At 31.8% G+C, this 21046-nt stretch overlaps 1 protein-coding gene across 4 annotated transcripts in view; it reads right to left on the reverse strand.

The window, feature by feature from the left end:
- CAMKMT (calmodulin-lysine N-methyltransferase) overlaps window positions 1-21046 on the reverse strand; it is a 395177-nt gene that overhangs the window by 355203 nt on the left and 18928 nt on the right. For all 4 annotated transcript variants that reach the window (XR_013758979.1, XM_079109780.1, XM_079109779.1 and 1 more), the window contains exons 2-3: window positions 19490-19662; window positions 10595-10659 (exon numbers count right to left, since the gene is read on the reverse strand). Coding sequence is in view for 3 of the 4 variants with exons in the window: in XM_079109780.1 (XP_078965906.1) it covers window positions 10595-10659; window positions 19490-19662 (238 nt within the window). In the remaining variant the exon portion in view is untranslated. The remainder of the gene's footprint in view (window positions 1-10594; window positions 10660-19489; window positions 19663-21046) is intronic.

Raw genomic sequence — 21046 nt, forward strand, 5'->3', positions numbered from 1 at the left:
TTGAAAATGCAGGACAGCACATAATAGGTACTTAATATACACTTGTTGAGATTGTTCTTTCTTTTCCAATCTATAAATAAATAAGAAGAGGCAAATGAGGATAAAGTTAACTACATAGCTTATGTATTACATATATAAAACATTTACATATATATGCAATACATATATAAACACACATATATACATGCACACACACAAATACTCAACATATATTTAAATTTCTTCCACAGCTCTATATTAGTTTTCAATTTTATTTTTAAAACACTTCACAATTTTAACTTGAATGTGTCAAATCATGTTTTCTTAATGATACTGGCTGATAAAAATATTTAAAATAGCTTAGTATTTATTAAATAAAATAATATGAATATTTGTTAATAGTTGTTGCCATTTGAAGATAGTATAGGAAAAAATGTTTACCAAAGATTAACGATTAACATGTTAAATTAAAAATGACTTATAATCAAAAGAATTTATAAGCTGGATGCTGTGGTGCATACCTGTAGTCCCAGCTACTCAGGAGGCTGAGGCATGAAGATCACAAGTTCAAGGCCACCCTCAAATTTAGCAAGACCTTCTCTCAAAGTAAAATAATAAAATAATTCATATTTTATTTACTTTTAATAAAAAATGACTAATGAAAATTGATTACTGTTAGGTAGATAATAAACTGAAAAATATACAATGACCAACATGTCTTAAATGCTTCTAAATAATTAGTATGCATCAGAGGTTGCAAATTCAAATGTCCACAGGTAGAGTGGTGAGGGTCAAGGTAAAATAAAGAACCTGCCCACTCCAGATGACTATCAACTGGGTAAACTTAGACTATGGCCACTAGATCATTTTCTTTCTCTAAGAGAAACAGGAAATCTGGGTTTCATATGAATTTTCTTTACTTTAAAATCTTGGCAATAATTCGTGATTTTTTTCAATTATTGCATTAGCTAAATGAAACATGTATGTGTTCTAAATTCATTTTCTATCAGTTTACAGGGCCTGTCATATGTGTTCTCTAAAACTGAGACCTAGATTTAGATTGAGACCTCTCTGTTGGGGAAAAATTCATCAACTACAAATACACTTGTATAGAATGAATGAATTCATCTAATTGTGACTAGGGATTCAAATGAATCAATGCATACTCACTGAATACCACTGAGCCAAGCCCTGAACAAGGTACTATGTGGGATAAAGAAATATGCCTGGATATACATAATTAATATAAGCCTCCAATCTTTCTTCCCTTATCTTCTAAACACACACATGTAATTAATCATCCAAACTGGAACACTTTTGAGAGTGAAAGAAAGCACTTTTAATAGTTATGTTAAGAATATCTAAGACTATGCTAGGCAAACAAGGATGTACAGTCACCCTAACTAAAAGGACCTAGTCTGCTTCATTTCCCCAACCCCCACTTCCAATCTGCTTACCCCAGGAAGCAGAAGAAGACCCTGCCTTAACAGGCTTACTCCTCAATTCTGTAACAGAAACAGAGGGAAAGAGGCTAAAAAGAAAGAGGAGACTTATGATAAATACAAGAATTAGGATTGTTTTATGAGGGTTTTTTGTGTGATTATTGTGTATTTAAGAGATACAAAATCAGTAGCTCTTGGGATGGCAAAAGATGGGAAAGGGGGAAAAAGAAAGATAGTAAGAAAATTTGCTAAAAAGTGTGTGCTGTTTTCACATCACTTAATCAAGAGAGATAAAAATTCTTGAGTTATTTGAAAATACTTTTAATTGAATGGATATGTGGGGGGTGGGGGTGCCAGGGATTGAACCCAGGGGTGCTTAACCACTGAGACTTTTTTAAAATTTAATTTAACCCAGTCGTTTTTAAAATTTAATTTAGAGACAGGGTCTAAATTGCTGATGCTGACTTTGAACTTGTAATCCTCCTGCCTCAGCCTCCTGAGCTGCTGGAATTACAGGTGTGTGCCACCACACTTAGCTTGAATGGACTTTTAACACCATCTGACAATGAACCATAGATTTTACAAATATTGCAGAAGTATAAGACACAGTGCCTGCAATCAGAGGTGTTCTATTTTATTTTGGGAGAAAAGATGAACAAATAGCTAACACATATGGTACATAATTGAGTGTTAAATTACACAATACAAACTACAATCTGTAGGACTTAAGAGAAATCAGATGGGCAATATAAATCAATCCTCTTCCCCACATACTTCATATTACTTTAACTTCTCTTTTAAAGGAAGACAGAGGATAAGCAGAAGCAAAGAACTTATGGTTTTCACAAATACATGCCATTTCCCAATTATACATAATGACAGTCCAACCAATCCTCACTAAATTCTGAATAATTGACCAAATACTCAAATTTTAAAAAATCCAAGACTAACTACAATTCAATTGTTTTTTCTTTGCTTATCACACAATTTAAAATACTTTATATATATGTATGTAAGTATATATGTATACATATACATATACACACCCACATACACATATTTAAGTTATAACCCTGAGTTCTACACTCCTTTCATTCAGAAATTAAATGATGTCAATTATCAGAAACTCCTGGGAAATGGCAATGACACACAAGTCTGGCCTTCAACAACCCAAAAGGGCAAAGACTCAGACAAGCCATGAATTACCACCTGCAGCAAAGATTCCACCTGATTCAGCATACTAGAACAAGCAGAATGTAAGGATGTGAAGCATCTACAATATACATAATTCATCCACATTTTCAAACATATACACATAGGATGATTTGAAACTTTTTTTCATTCCTTCCCACCTCCCCAGGACACAATGCAAATATTCAGATTCAGGGTTGGGAGTAGAAAGTGACAGATGAGAGGGAAGAATATAAAAAAGATGAGGCACATTCAATCATCAAATACTTTATTCACATCAAGCATTCATAAGAATAGACACAATGTCCAAATATCCACAGCAATTCTCTGCAGAAAGGCTCTCCATGATCAAAACAAAGATCTTGCTAAAACAAGAATACCCTTTTAGCTGAGTTTTGTGTGACTTGTGTTTATGTAAGCAATTTTAAAATATCTCGTGGCCATAAGCTTGAGAAATACCTTAGAGAAAAGGTTATGCAAAAACACAAATCATTATTACTATTGTATTGTCATAAAAAGCAGCACTTTTCAAAAAAAAAAAAAAACAAATAAAACAAAACCCACATTTGGTTTAAGACTAAAAGAAAATGCATTCTTTCTCTACTATCCTCACTCCCCAAATCCCCACTCCATTAGATTGTCAACTACCTTTCAGAAACCCTAGAGAGCCCATTTTCCAGTGACCTTTAATCAGTCTCCTCTGAGACACAACTCACTGCACAGAATTATTTTCCATTTGCCAAAGTTATTTTCTAGCCCTCCAAGTTATCACTTAAAAGTTTTCAATTCTCATCATGATTTTTAAAATTCATTTCTCTTTATTTTGGAAAGATACAACCTTCAAAAAATACAGTACAATAGTTCTAAATTCTTGTGTGACTACATACTAAACCTTTAAGTGAGTTACCTTGTTCTGGGTATCAGTTTCTTCACCCCTTACAAAGTTAAGATCATTTAATAGGATATTTACAAAGTCCCTGACAAATACTGTAAGGCATGAAAAAGTAATGCAACTATTTAAAAGATACAGAAAGGAGTATTACTCATATTTGCTTAGGGGGAAAAAAAAGATTTGCTTGGTGTATCTCCTGCTAAAATGTGGAGAAACCTAAATTAGGATGTATAAAGGAGGAAGAAGTCAGTAGGTTGATGACAAAAACATAAACTATCTTTCACTATGTTGCACCGGTCATACATATAAATCTGGAAAGGATGATAAAGTACGTTTCAGTCTTTTTTTTTTTTTTTTACAACAGGATCATCTTCTATTATCATGCATTAAAAAGAAACATTTTCTAACTATTTGTTCCCGCTTGAATAGTAATAAGAAATGCAAAGGACTCTGTGATGGGTTAGGGGCATGCTCACCCAACACTGAGCGAAAAGAAAAAAAAAGTCCTGTTTGGAAACTATGGAACTAGGAAGTCAAATCATGAAACATGGCTAGGGAAACTTCTATCTACCAACCTAACCTAACCTAATATTTTCTCATATAATGAGAAACCCAAGACTACAGGTATGTTGTGATTCTAAAGAGGGACCAAGAGCCAAACCCAGAGCCAGTGCTCACACCACCAGTTCCCTACTGGCTTTGATGTCTCCTCTAATTTCAAATCTGCTGATTACCATGCATCCTAACCACATAATACACTGACAGACTTATAAATTTGTTTTCTAACAAAACTTAAAAATTATGCCCAAAGCTCAACAATCTGCCACTGACTACTTTTGTACTTTGTACTCCCCCTCCACCTAATATAAGGTTAAAATGACTCAAGCTCTGATTTCTTATATAGGGAGATTTATAAAGTATACAGGAAGACTTGTAAATCCATACCATATTGTGACTCCCTGGACAAAAGTAATATTTCAAAACAAAATGTTTCCTATTTTTTGACTTCTAGATGAATTGTTCCTTTTATAGTGCTATCCTAAGCAATATTATAGCTTTCATCAAAAACATTAACACCCAGTTTGGAAGTTTATGAGTATATTTGCACAATGAAGGTAACATTGTTTTTTTTTCTAATTATAAAAGCAATACATGTCATAAAAATTAAAACAGCAAAGTATAAAGAAAAAAGTACAAAACAGTGATAACCCCAACAAAACACTGAGCACCAAGACACAGTTCTATACTTAACCATAACTACTCACTTAATAGTATACATATTTTGTAGAAATAAGACCATAATTACTGTACTTATTTTTAAGTACAATATTGATTGTACTGGACTGGGGATATAACTCAGTAGGTAGAGTGTTTGTCTCATAAGCACAAGGTCCTGGGTTCAATCCCTAGCACCATAAAAAAAAAAGAAAAAAAGAAAAAAAAATTGTACTTATTTTTTACTGTCTTACAGATCTTCAAAAACTATATAGTATTCCACTGAATGAATTATCCATAATTAGCTAGTTACCTAAAATTAAATATTTACATTTTTTCCAGCTATTCATCATGCTGCAGTGAATCCCTTTACACATAGCTTTGTATAATGGTTTCATTATCTTTTTAGAAAGGGAATTATTGGTAAAAAATGTGGATATTTAAAATGATGAAAGATACTTCAAGACTTCATCTGAAAAAGTACAATTTACCCTTCCCCCAAGTATATGAGCATGTCCATCTCCTTACAGTGATTACTGATTATTGCTTATCTTATGTCACCTTTACCAATCTGATATGCAAAATTATACCAAATTGCTAGTAAATTAATCATTTTGATGTATTTATAGAACATCAGTATTTCTTTTGTGAAATACCTGTTCCTAATTTTTGGCTATGTTTGTCTTTTACTTATTGGCTTGTAGATTCTCTTTTTGTTAGTGATTTGTAAAAGTTCTTTATACAATAATGGGAATACATCTTTGTCTGCATATATATCATAAATAATAATTACCAGTTTGTCATTTGCATCTCAACTTTTACATATATAGAGAGGACATAAAGCATATATGTAAATAAGAGATACCGGATACATATATATAAAAAGGTATATACATGTAGTTGTATAGCTGTGTGTGTGTATATATATTTTTTATATTATTTTTTGGATGAGGAAAACATTTCTAAATCCAAGCGGCATTCTTGAAGGTTTGATAATCCCACCAATATTATAGACTCTAACTATACAACACAGTAACAACGAAACAGAAAAACTAAAAAACCTGGGCTATATTTCCTAAGGGAATGTTATCTTTCGTTTCTTAAGTGTAGATAAAAAAGGGAAAATGTTTCTTATTTTAATAAGACTCTTTCCTTCAGTAATATTTGATTATTAGTCCAAAAGAGCTCAATTTTAAATACATCACAAAACAGGCTCTGCTATCAAACAAAGATTACAGGTATGTACATTAAAAACCCCACTTGGGCGGGGGGGAGTCCAGGTGAGACCTAGGGTTTACTAGGGGAAGAAAAAAAAAATCACCATTGTCACATGTAAACATATAAAGGCAAAGGGCCTACAGGTTAGTCCAGGAGACAATGAGATACCAACTAACCATAGGATCCTATCATATAGTCCAGTCAGGAGAAAAAAATTTTGAAAGAATGATTGTAAAAGAGATTTTATCTATTCCCCAAACTTAAGCAACAACATTAGCCGAGTATCCTGATTAACACTAAGTTATTGCAATAATACACAACAACTACTGACTTCCAAGCCTTTGAAGGCTTATAAACTTATTACATGTATAAAATATATTATATTATATATGTGACATATTATATGTTTCATGTTTCTATATTATATATAATATTACCTGTAATATGTATGTCATATATTTCTATAATATGCATATTATATGTGATATATTTTCATATAAATCATAAGTTTATAAGCCTTTAAAGGCTAGGAAGTCAATATATATGTCTAATATTCATTATATGTGTATATAACATACAATAATTGAGAAGTAGCAACTCATTTGTACCTGCTATCAAACAATGGATAACAAGCTTTAAAAAATGTACAAATGAAGCTTTTGTACCCTTGAGCAGAGATGAGATTTTATAAATATAAAATAATTGTATTAGATACTATAACAATCAAATTTGGATCAAATTAGCCCTAAGGAGAATCAAACTTACAAATTCAGTTCAGCTGAGGAAAGAGACAACTTTGGAGAAAGGGAAAATGGCTTTAGAAGAGACAGCATAATGGAGTTTCTCCAATTAGAGGTCAAAGAGACTGGCTGGAAAGGAGATTTTGCCTACAGAGAAAACAGAAGCAAGAACTCTGCTGAATGCTCTTGTTTCCTGAGGTATCTGAGTGACATGTCAATTGAAACACAGAAGCAGTCAAAGTACCTCACTTGAGGTGAAGGATGTCATCCTATACTTTTCCCTAGCTTGATGGCATCCCTTTCTAGGCATGATGAATGAATAGCAGGCACATCCTCTTTGCAGAGCAGCTTTGATACCTCAGAAAGAAGTAGGTTCTCATAGAGTGAAACAGACATTATTACCTCATGTACATATGTGACTACATGACCAATGTGATGCTACAATATGTATAATCAGAAAAATGAGAAATTACACTCCATTTATTAATGATCTATCAAAATGTACAAATGCATTCTACTGTTCTGTACAACAAATTAGAACAAATAAAAATTAAAAAAAAAAAAAAGAAGTAGGTCCTCAAGTAGTGGAAACTCAAATATGCATACTTATCACTAAAAATAAACCAAAGGGAAGCTGACTTTCAAAATAGGTTGTTTTCCACAACATCAAATGCAAATATCCAAAAATAACATTGGGATCATATATTATACAACAATAAATTGTTACAAAGAAATGACTAAATCTGTATGAAATTCACTTTAATTTCTTCCCTCAAGATTCAAAAACACTCAAGCAGTGAAGGGATATCTCAAAAATATAAACCATTTTGAGGTCAAATGCTTAAAAATACTTCTAAACAATAAAAGTAAATATAAAAAATATTTCATTGTTAAATATATCAGAAAATAATAAAATAAGAGGTTTTATTTGTTTTCCAAACTACAGAAATTTTTTCCAAATAATTTTGGTAAAGACATAACAAACTCTGGAAGTAAGATTGATCATTTTCTCTTTGAATTTTACAATGAGTATAATCACAACATGATTTTTAAATTTAGAATAACAGTTCTACTAAATCTTGAAAATATTCTCTTTAACATACACACATATTAGGTTTTTGCGAGCCTAAAATATTTTAGTTATTTGTTCTATTATCAAGAAGTAATATTGGGCTGGGGAGATAGCTCAGTTGGTAGAGTGCTTGCCTTACAAGCACAAGGCCCTGGGTTCAATCCCCAGCATCGCAAAGAAATAAATAAATAAATAAATAAATAAATAAATGATATTAACCTGGAAACATATTTCTGAAATAGGCAACTTTATCCATTTTCATAATATTAAACATTTTTTTCCTTATTTCAAATATCCTTCAGTATACTATTATGACCATGATTTAGGAACTGATATTCTTACATACAACTTTTTATATTATATTAATTAGTGAGTATATTAAATATGTTACAAACAAATTAAATGGAAATGTGTAAACATATCTTCATGTGTATATATGGTGAAAGCACACAGCTATTATTCAAGATTTTTATTCTGTAAATTACAGTGTACTGAGACAGAATTGTGATTGTGGCGCCCTCTGCTGGGGTTTCTAGTCACAAACTCAATACCACTGTTAGTATAATAAAATCAAACTTTTGAGGCATTAAGGGAAAAATCAGTTTTTCAAATCATAATTACTTTATGCTCAAGATTATATAAAAGTTATAATCAATATTTACTTTATTGGAGTAGGACTTAACCAAATTTATGCTTTACCAATTAAGTAAAGCATCAGTATTGATTTTTCCTTTAAAATAAAGACAGTAAATTTAAAAGTTACACCAAGCATGTTTTAACGAGTTTTACTTTTGTTACTATTTGTGTCACTTGGCAACATAGTCAGGTTTTGTCTCATTTTATTTTATTTTAAATATTTTTTCAGTTGTAGATGAACACAATACCTTTATTTTATTATTTATTTTTATGTGGTGCTGAGGATCAAACCCAGTGCCTCACACATGCCAGACAAGTGCTCTACCACTGAGCTACAACCCCAGACCATAGTCAGGTTTTAAAGACCCCGTTTATGACTAAACATTGTAATTAATTACAATTTTGATAATTTTATCTAGTTCTCTTCATTTGTTAGTTCAATCAACATAGTTCTATTGCAAAACATCAAAATAATTCTTAATATCTTTTTAAATTTAAACTTATTTTTAATTAATACATAAAACAAAATTATCTATATATTTATGAATATTATCTTTTTATTATAATAAAGTCAAAGAAGTTTGAGATGTACTTACCACCAGGAATAATAGTTCTCATTTATTGAGTGTCAGCTCTGAAGGAATGCAGTGTTTTTATATACTTTGTATACATTATAGCCAGTCTTAAGAAATGAAAAAAACTGAGGGACACAGGGATTATTTAAATTGTTTCAGATGAATTTCCAGATGAATTTTCAGCCAGGATTCAAATGTGTTTCCTTCCAAAATATCAAACCTTCCTAACAAACAATAGACAGCAGTAGAAAAAAATGGCCTTAACATTCAACTTCTTCATTTGTTAATGGGAAAACAACTTGGGAACGTGTGGGGAGCAGATGATGGGGAAAAAAATATTTGAGAAGGATAAGATGATTATTCATGCATAAAATAATAATTTAGACCTTCTGGAAATTACTTTTATTTTATATAATGCTGCCAGCTAGTGGCCCTATTTCAGACCAAGTTCCAGGGAACAACTTTTTTTTATATTATTGAATTTAAAATTCTGCATTTCACATTTCAGGATCATGTTATGAAATTATATATGACTTAATTATATTTAACATTATCCTAGAACTGAAAAAGAAAGTCTCCTGAACCACCATTAGCATCCCTTGCCCAATTCTTGCCTAATCTCCAATAAAAAACAGATACGTCTAAGTGGGAAAGAATTTAGTAAGAGTCAATATGTAGAAACTAACAGATATACCTGTCACTGTCCTTGAAAAAGAAATCTGCCTTATGTTAAATATTTTAGGATAATTTTAGAATATTTATAGATTCCTTTGTGACAAACTACAATTTTCCTATATAGTCTAGAGTTTGCCATAAAGTGAACATCAGAGCAAAATTACTGACTGAACATTATTCTATTCATATCTATGCATTTTATAAAGTAGTACTCTTAGCAAAGTATGTTGAGTTTAAATAATAAGTAGTTATGGTTTTGAAATTTCCTTTGAAAAAAATTTTTACTATTTTTAAACAAAATTGTCATAGTTCACTACTAATTCACCATCTTAAGATAAATATGCAACAAACATGAAGGAGTACACAGCTCTCTCATCATGATATGCTGTTTAAGTCAGTGACATAAAGATATTCTTATCTAATTTCTTTCATCATGTAAGATTATTTTAGAACTATTTAAGTGATTTTCTCAGTGGAGAAATCTGTCAACACTTAATCGGAGGCCTAGATGAAAAGTCAACATATTTCATAATACTGAATATTGCATTAAAAAAACACTCCAGTATCAAAGTATATTAGCATTACAGAAAACATGTTTTGGGTTTAATCTGTAAAGAAGCAGGCAATGGAATAGAAAAGCATCCAAAAAACAGCAAAAAGAAGAAGTAGTCCCTCTATGATATAAACTGTAAAGGTCACAATGGAAACAAGAAACAAAAGGAACAGTATTAGAGAGTCCATTGTTCCTTCTGATCTATATTCTTACATGCACACCCCTACAAGGTGTAAAAACTGCCATATCCTATTTAGTATGCATGTTATATGAGACTTATTTTGCAGCTAAAGACAATAAGTTTCTATGTACACACACATTAGTGAGTAGAACATTAGGTGAGAACACTGTTGATTTGCTTTTTAAAATATTAAACATGTTTCTACCGAGGTAGCACATAACTTACAGACATTTCCTGTATTGTCAAAGCTGGTAAGAACATCTTCAACATTCAAGGATCCATTATTCTGTCTACAAAGGAATAAAGAACTTTTTTAATGATTCTGAAATACTAATATTTCCAATGTTTAAAAAAACTGAGACTATGTGTGTGTGATGTACCCAATACCAATAAACCCTTCCATGATCTATTTTTGAAATATTTTCTGTCCACTAGAGGGAGAAAGAAAAACAAAACAAAACAAAATGTAGTCTTCATAATATTTAATGCTATGACATTTCTTGATGATTAATGAACATCTTAAACTATTAATAATTTTTAACAAATCATTGCTATTTTAGTTACCTAAAGGTAAAGTCTTGGTCTTAAAGATCAAATCAGATACATACATGTACATGAACACACATTACATGTGAACCTTAGGGTCAAAGGAAAATAATAACCTTCCAGAACCACACTCAACAATACATAAATTTCCCCTAAGACAGTGCAACAAATTCAGAATTTCATTCACAAAGAACTAACCAAACTTCAGGTCTGCACATTTTATCAACAAGCAGTTCTAAAGGCCAGTGGGTAAATTTTTTTGTAGCATTTGCCCACTAATCTTATCTCAATTAGTTCTAATTTCTCTTCTCCTGATAACCCTTCAAGTATTTGATTATTGATTTTAGTAATACTTACGAAAGCTAGTACTCTGCAAATAGAAATGAACCTATATGTCAATAATTCACAGGGTTTGAGTTACTTTTCCATTGGTGATATAAAAAAAAATTGATGCTAATCTATTTACAGTTTTCTACATTCTCCCTTATAAAATTTATGGCTATAATTCTACTTTAGAATGTTTTAATAATAATTTATAAAAATTATCAACACTACTTTAACTTTGTCATTAAAATGTAGTATAAATTATGTATAGCATTATGAACTAAATTGCCCCCCTCCCAAATTCATATGTTGAAGTTCTAATCCCCAGAGCACCTCAGATGTGACTCTATTTGAAGACAAGATCTTGAAGAAGTAATTAAGTCAGAATGGGGTCATTAAGAAGGTGGTTTTTAAATAACTGGTGCCTTTAAAAGAAGAAAGGTTTAAGACCAAGCACTGTGGCTTTATATTCAGCTACTCAGGAGGCTGAGGCTGGAGGATTGCAAATTTGAGGTCAGCCTGGAAAATTTTGTGAGACTATATCTCAAAATTAAAAATAGAAAAATAAAAAGGGCTGGTGATGTAGCTCAGTGGTAGAGGGCTTCTGGGTTCAATACCCAGTACCACCAAAAAAAAAAAAAAAAAAGGGAAGGAGGAAGGAGGAGGAGGAAGAAGAAGAGGAGGAGGGGGTGGAGGAAGAGGGGAAAGAAGAAGAGGAGAAAGAAGAGTTTGGGACACATAGGTAGACAAAACGGGACATGTATGCCCAGAGAGGCAACCATGTGAAGAGGTAGCAAGATGGTGGTAATCTGCAAGCCAAGAGAACTCAAAAGAAACAACCTGCCAATACCTTGATCTCATACTTCTTCGAGCCCCCAGAACTTTTAAAAATTTTCTATTTTTTGAGCTACCAAATCTGTGGCATTTTGTTTTGTCAGACCTAGCAAACTACAACATATGACAAAAGAATGCTGGTAAATTGCATTATCCTTTTCAGAAAATATAAGCTTTTATTTCTATCACACAGACCTAGTTCTTGATAGAATAAATAAATGAAACTGCAGACTGTTATTGCAAATCACAACTGGCCAAATAACACTGGGCTCAAAAATATAATCCAAGGAAATAAAGTCACCAACCATGAATCAAACCTTTCTTATCATAACACAATGATTCTGGTGTCTTCTCTGTGTGTATAAGATTCTAGGAAGAGATACACTAGTATTATGGAAAACTATGTTAAACACTGAAATAAGAGGAAAAGCAACAAAGTATATAACTTAAAAAGCAAGAAGAAGCTATAAAGTGTCAGCAGTAAAGCATATAAACTCAAAAATTTTTTTTCTAAATATAAAAGTAATAGATGGTTCCTTCAAGGGAAAAACTGCTCAGAATCCTAACAGGCAGACACAACCACAGTTAATATTTCGGTACATAACCTTCAAGTCTTATTCTATGCTCACGTACCTTTCATAAAGAACTAAGAGCACATTGTTCACACTGTTTTGTAATTTATGTTTTTCACTTGCCATATTATGAACACTTTCCCAAATCAAGTAATCTCCTGTAACATGATTTTAATGGTTGCCAAATAGTTCAATGAATGACTTTCTGCACCACAATTTGTTGAACCAACACTTCATGTTTTATTTTAACACCATGCCCAGTTTTGTGCTATCATAAATATTGCTGAATTGGAAGAGCTTATGGAAATTTCATTAAGCTCATTTCTTATTTCCTTAGGATAAATTTCTAAAAGTAAAATTATTTTATGGCCTAGTTTTAATAAGAACATTCTCTCTCTCTCCTCTCCCTCCCCTTCCCCTCTTCTCTGAGACACACGCACAGAAATCAGGATAAAATAGGTATTTGAAATTAAATCTAAAACAAAGTAGAAAAAAGGTACACATATTTTGCATAATGTTAAATATTCTAAAAATCAGAAACAGGGATAATAGAACTGAAATACCTATTTTAAAAAGTTAAAAAGACAATTCACACTGAAAAGTGAGACTATCAGAGTTATCATTAAAGAAACTTTAAATTTTAAATGCATTAGTTTTTGAAAAACAAAACAAAACAAAACAAAAAATATACCCTATGTTTTTTAAAATAAAGTGAGGGGTGGAGGAACAGTTAACCTAATCCTACAACTCTCTACAATCCTTATAAAAAATGAAAAACAAGTACCTACAAAGTTAGTAGAGTTTCGAAACCCTAAAAGATAACATCTCATGAAAGAATGTCAACAATCATTGCCTTCAATAGTATAAGAATTAGTGCTAATTATAGGAAAACTTTCATGAATGCAGTTTGGTAAAGACTCAATTTGATTACTTCAAGTTTCCTTTTGTTTGTCCCAAACTCAAGGACTGTTCTTTGTCCAATGAGTCATCAAATACTTTATTCAAGTGTCAACTCTATTAGATTCTGTGTACCCTTAATCTTTCAATTATTTACCTAGGTCCTGTCTAGACTTAATGGCTAAATAGTAATGCTGACAAGGAAGGGACTTTTTCAAATTTAATCCTTACAAACTTCAGTCTTAGCATATACTGGTAATTAATGTTATATGACAGTAACAAAATTTTTGCCCAGATATACTGAGCATATAAAGTTCACTCCATCTTTCTCTCAAATTCCAAATCTTAAAACATTATTTCCCAAGCCTTTAATTACTAAAATTGCCATATAATTCTCCACCAGGGACAATACAACTTTTTTTTACAATCTAAAGCTATCTTAGAACTGATGGCCTTTGACTTTCTTCCCAAGAATAACCTATAGAGCAAGGACTAAAGGACAAGTCATTAGGGCAGGTAATTATTTGAAGGGGAAAAAAGACTACTAAAAGAAAAAAAAATTGAAGCCTAAATATACCAAGAGGTTGAAACTATAGATTCAGAGTTAGTTAGAGCTAAATATGAGAACAAAATCACACATATCAAAAGAAAAAATAGATAAGTTGGACTTCATTAAAATTAAATATGTTTTTGTATCAAAGGACACTATGAAGAAAGTGAAAAGACAACCCAAAGGCAACATGTAAAATATTTGCACATCACATGCTTGATATTCAGAATATATATTTTTTACAATTCTCACAAAATAGCTAGTAGAAAGGACTTTGAATGTTTCCAGCACAAAGAAATAAAGAAAAAACAAAAAGTGCTGGCAAACATGGAGAAAAACTGAACCCCTCATACATTCCTAGAATAACTACTGTACCTAGTACATATCAAGTATATCCTAAGTATATGCCAAGAGAATTAAAAGCATACAGTCTTGTACATGAGTAGGAGCATTATTCACAATAGCCAAAAAGTAGAAACAACCCCAATGCTCATCAACATATGAATGTGGCATTATTTCTACCTTAAAAAAGGAAATGATACATGTTGATACATGGCACAACATGAATGAATCTTAAAAATTACAAAGAAGTCAAACATAAAAAACCACATATTATATTATTCAATTTATATGAAATGTCCAAAACATACAAATCCATAGGAATAAAAAGCAGATTAGTGGTTGCCAGGGACTAGGGAAAGGACAAAGCTGGGGAGTCACTGGTAATGCATATGGGTTTTTCTTGGTAGCTGATGAAAAAGTTCTGGGATTAGACAATGGTAATGGTTGTATAAAACTGTGAAAAAAAAAAACACTGAAGTATAAGCTTTAAAATACTTTTTTATGTGAATTTTATCTTGATTAACAAGAAAAATAGTTTTAAAAAAGAAAGAAAAACAAAGAAAGTGAGGCAAAGAGTGGAATGGGCCCCAAAAGGCTGCAGAAGAAAAAAGAGAGGTTTGCAGATTTATTTATTTTTTTATTCTAAATGCAACTTGCTTTGAAACATTTTAAAAAAATAAACAACTGAAAAAATGGTTAAAGACCTTTCTTTTTTTCAGTTTCCTTTCAGGAAGTTAACAGATGATTTCTATATATGAAATACAGGAAATTTTGAAAAATGTTCAGGGGAATATTTCACTTATTATTTACACTTATTGCTTGTATTCTTGACAACTGCCATTCTGACTGGAGTGAGATTAAATCTTAGAGTTGTTTTGATTTGCATTTCTCTAATTGCTAGAGATGATGAATATTTTTTCATGTTTGTTAATCAATTGTATTTCTTCTTCCGTGAAGTGTACTTTCTTTGAAAAAGATTATTGTTGCTATGGTAATTGCTAAATTAGAAGGATTGTATTCTTTATTTTTTACCTGTCCTAGAAGCTCAGAAATGGGTGAGAAGTCAAGAACATGTTGCATCTTTTTAATATAATAAATGCACTGCAATGAGATCATACATTACTTCTCCACAGAAAGGAAAAGAGAAATCAGAGTATACCCTCCCAATGAATTTAATATGTGCAGTAAGTAAAACCTAGTGATGAAAGTGGTAAGCTTATGAATTGGATATGCTGCCAAGGATGTGGGGAAAACGTACAGTCATACATTGCTGGTGGAACTGCAGATTGGTGTAGCCACTATGGAAAGCAATATGGAGATTCCTCAGAAAACTTGGAATTGAACCGCCATTTAACCCAGCTATCCCACTCCTTGGTTTATACCCAACACCTTGGTTTAAACACCTACAGTGATGCAGCCACATCAATGTTTAAAGCAGCTCAACTCACAATAGCTAAACCATGGAACCAACGTAGGTGTCCTTCAACAGAGATAATTTTTAATAAAATATTTTTAGCATAAACATCTCTTGATCAACTGTAGTTTTCTATATATGCATCTAACAGGAATAGTCTCTTTAATAAAGTTCTAAGAAATAAAGTACCAGAAAAACAAGACTTTGTCAAGGAATAAAGTAGAGTCATACCTGGACTTTAATTTCCTAACTCTCAAACTTTTGAACAAAGAGTTGGCATCCAAAATACAAAGACATACAAAAATGATAACAGATCTTGAGGATTTCATAATCTAACTTGTACACAGTCTAGTCTTATGCTTCTGATTAAAAGTCATTTAGGGAAATTTTTTATTCCTTCATTTTAAGTATTATCACATAAAGCTAACAAAAAATAATGGTTAGCCAGTCAAGCGCAGTGGCCCACACCTATAAATCCCAGCAGTTCAGGAGGACTGAAAGTTCAAAGCCAGCCTCAGCAAAAGTGAGGCGCTAAGCAACTCAGTGAGACCTTGTCTCTAAATAAAATACAAAATAGGGCTGGGAATGTGGCTCGGGGTGGAGTGCCCCTGAGTTCAATCCCCAGTACCCCCGCTAAAAAAATAAAAAATGAAAAAAAAAAAGTCAAAGTTTTAACTTAGGCTGCGCCTTATATACCTTTTAATAACAGAATAACATACACAAAACACAACTGTACTTTGAATTCACAAACATCTAGTTATTTACCCTCTTTCTAAACCACTTCTCTTCTTTTGACTGTTGCAAGTAATTAAAAAAAAAAGTAACGACAACAAAAAAAAAAACTTTAGGATGTCTACTATACTGAAGAAAATAGTTACCTAAAGAAATGTTATAGAAACAGATTGAAAAGAATTGATAAAAGATATAAAATGAATAAGAATGAAGATCCCCAATTGGCAGATAACAGAAAATAAGCAAAAGTGGTAAATATGTAAGAAATCAACATGAACAAAATTCATACCGGGAATCAATGAACTATTTTGGCAGAAATTCTCCCCTACGTAAGCAATTCAGTAGTTTCAGCAATTTCCTTTACCCTAACAGGATTATGGAGGAAGAAATGGAATGCTCAGAATAATCAATAAGGAAATTATCTTATTTGAGTCTCGATTTCTTCATCTGTGAAAAGAATGAATTCCCTCATAAGAAACAGGAGAGTGTAAAAATTAAAGGTGCAAGCTGTATATTCATGTATACAATGTTATCGACGGAGAGAGCTGGGTGAAGGCTACATGAAAGACACTGTACTATTTTTACAACTGCTGTGAGTCTATAATTATTCCAAAATAAAAGAGTTTTTTGTTTGTTTGTTTGTTCGTTTGTTTTTGTAAGTACAGTTTGTGGAACCAGACCACCTGGGTTTGAATACAGGCACAATTACCTACTGGTGATGTGACCTCAACCGGGTTATTTAACCTCTCTGTGCTTCACTTTACTCATTGTAAAATGAGAATGACAAAATTAACCTGACAGGGCTGTTGTGTGGATTAAACACTAATACATGGAAACCACTCACAACAGTCCTGTCACATATAAGCATCAACTGCCAGTCATTATTAATGTTATGATTTTTAAAAATTTATGCTAATATCACATTCAGCTCTAGAATTCCAAATGTTTAAGATATTGCTATTTGGGGGGCTGGGGCTGTAGCTCAGGGGCAGGGCACTTGCCTAGAATGTGTGAGGCACGGGGTCCGGTCCTTAGCACCACGTAACAATAAATGTATGATTACACAAATGGTATGCCTCTACTTCATGTACAAACAGAGAAACAGGATGTACCCCATTTGTTTACAATAAAAATAAACAAATAAATAAAATAAAGGCATGCTATCCATCTACAACTACCAAAAAAATAAAAAATAAAAAGATATTTTTATTTTTGCCCTACTGATGTGGAACGTTACTAAGTAGAATGCAAAGAAAGAAAAAGTTTTGGCAGCTCTTGAGGTCAAAGTTTTAGTTCATTTACTTGTCTTCTTTCTATAAGTCAGTAGTCTGTGACATATAAAAATCACAAACATATATTGTGTGTGTGTGTATACATACATACACTTATTTTTTCACAAATAAATATATCACTAAAAACCATGCTTTGGAATCTCAGTTTACTCTATAGCCTGTATTCCATATAATGTTAAGTTAGTATTATTTCTATTTGATAGATATTCAGGCCCTATTTTATAAAATCTCAAGAACAGAAAATTTCATATTCTCCCTGGTCAACCCTACAAGGGTCTTAAAGATAGCAACAAATTATTCTTGCTACAATTTACATTTACTGCCTCTTGTTACTAGTGGATATAGAAATTAAGTTTTAAGTTTATACCTAAAAACTTCTACTGAATCATTCTGTTATTCCTTCTGTTTAATTTCCTTACAAATACTATCTTCCAACTGTTTAATTATCTTTATTTGTGCTTTCCATAAGGATTACACAAAATAGAATACATCAAAGCATCTAGCTCTGTACTTGGAGCATAGTAAGTATTTAATGCACTTTTCTTTTCTTCTTTACAAAGGACTAAATCTATTATTTCTATCAGACTGCAAGGTCATTGAGGTATTCCAATTAGAATTTCATAATGAACATAAAGAAAAGCTCACAAATCCCCAAATTTGTCTCTTTTATTTGGAGGTTTCCCTAAAACAAATATTATGAAGCCAGATCTTTTCTTCCTAGCCCATACTAGTCAATTTTATTCAAATCTCAAATTTTCAGCTATTATGATGCCTTTTAAAACTTAGATATTTTAAACTAAGTTCAAGAATCATATACTATAAATAGCCTTTGTGGAAATTTTTTTCTTAAAATTATTCCTAGTCTTGCCTAAGGCTTAGACAGTCACATTTCCATTTAAAATGTTTTTTTGCTCTTCTTACAGTAACTATAAACGTGCGTGCTCCTCCCTCTCTTTCAAAACGTGAAATCCTGTCAGAAAAGGCAGATTTTATAAAAGGAAACAACTACAGTATTATTGCAACATGCTAGAATATAACTGCAAGAGAAAATTAATTCAGTAAAAGTGGTATCTTGTTTCTTCAGTTTGTAACTCTCTTGTCTCTTTTCTAACAATTTTTAAAGCCAGAATAGTCTGTATGCTTCTCACAATATCAGTGTTTTCAGCTGAATTTTCTCCTCCTATTCTTCAGATTCTATTCTGAAAGTGACAAAACATGAATGGGGAAAATATCAAAGCTTGATTTTTCAGATAACTATTACTTGAAGAGTAGCTTGGAAAAAATTCTCTTTTTACTTTCAGCCTTCTTTGCCTCAAAAAGAACTTGGCTTTCCGTCATAAACGAATGCTAGGAGAGAATAGTTAAATTGAACCTTTGATTTGCAACCCACTTCATCCTCAAATGCCACCATATTCCTGAGGATTGTTTTTTCTCTAGTCTGAAAATACAGCAAGACCTACTTAAAGCAGCAGACTAACACAAAGTTGCAATACCTAAAAATAAAGACTAAGTAAAGATTGCCTAAAATTCATAAAAGGAATAATGACAATAAGTAGATTGTTTTTCTACTACAAGAAAAAAACAGTTTTAAAAAGTCTTAACTAGAATAATAGTTACCTTAAGGAGATACTATATTCAGGATAGAAGACACTTGTATATTGGACCCATGCACCAGCCTCCCCTTCAATTTCTGTTTTCTTGGCTTCTGTTACTGAAAACAGATTAAATGATTCAAATCTTCTTACAGATACACGTTGCAGGCAATCATCCAGGTGCTTCTGCCGCAGAACCTTTCAAATAAAATCAAATAGTAAAGTCATTTTATGTAAACATATCATAAGTTAAGTGTTCAAAACTTAAGTGATAAAAGGACGTTCACTTCCAAGAATGGTGGATTAGATAATTCAGATCAACCTCCTGATGAACACAAGTTAAAAAGATGCACAAAAAAATAAAATTAATCATTTATAAATGTTTAATTCACTCTACTAAGTATCCTTTCTATTTAAAGTAGCTACAGTGGTTTCTGTTATCTGAAAAGATACCCTCATTCCAATAATATCATAATTTTTATGTATAGAAGGGCAAACTGAGTTCCAAACCATGCAAGTAAATGTTGTGGTATGAATATATCTTCAGGGAAAAATATTTGTTTACATTTTATGTACTAGGTAAAAATGTTTAGAAGGTTGGTTTTTAAATAGAGAATGGAAAAGGGCAGGCTCCTCTTAAAAGTTCCAAGGGAAAAAATTGTTTTTAAAATATTTACCAGAACAGCATCTTATTATCTGTGGTTATGAGGAAGAAAAACAAACTACTCAATAGAGCTTACTGTAGGATCTTACTTAAAGCCCAAAAAACAAATGCTTTCTATAGTTATTAAATATTCTGATGTCAAAGGAATGACATCATAAATCACCAATGTAAAAAAGCATTTAAATCACCACATGTACAATACTGGAAAGGGCCTTTATAATTTAGTAAATTCTACTGATCTACAATATAAGATAATACTCAATGGAAGTAACAGGGAATATATTGTGGAACCCCAGTTTAAATAAAAGATTTAATTCATATTAGGTAATTCGTATTAGGTAAAGGTAATTACATTACCTTTAATTACTTTTAGTGTTTCTTTTTAGCTTAAAGTAAGATTCAGTTATTTTTAAGGAAATTAATAATACTTGTAGCTTTGTGAGTTGAGAAGATATCCAAATCTTCCATCAAGTTAATAGCCTTATCATCTACCACTTCTAGAATGTCTCCTTCCAACCCCTATGTATATAATTAAATACTATTCAAATGGAATTATCTGGAGTAAAGGAAATTGCTCAAAGTCAAGTTATTTTATCATTCCACTAACTCAATGAACAGTTTAATCAAAGATCAATGCCACAGCAAATAAGATCATGTCAAAATGTTCCCAGAAGAGAAAAAAAAGCATTGAGTCCTAGGGTCCCTAGGCCCAGAAGATAAACACTGTAGGCAACTGAACACAAAGACCTATTTATTGATCTGAACTGTTTACTTCAGAGCTAACTAAACTGAATATAACTATGTGGGAGTCCTATTAACCAATATCCTGCTATATGCAGCATCACTCAGAAAATGGCAAGAGCACTATCGAAAACATGTCCCTTGATAGTTACATGAGTGTGAGCATCTTTATAATCC

Source organism: Sciurus vulgaris (assembly GCF_902686455.1).
Source record: "Sciurus vulgaris genome assembly, chromosome: 14".
In the NCBI taxonomy this organism is placed as follows: Eukaryota; Metazoa; Chordata; class Mammalia; order Rodentia; family Sciuridae; genus Sciurus; species Sciurus vulgaris.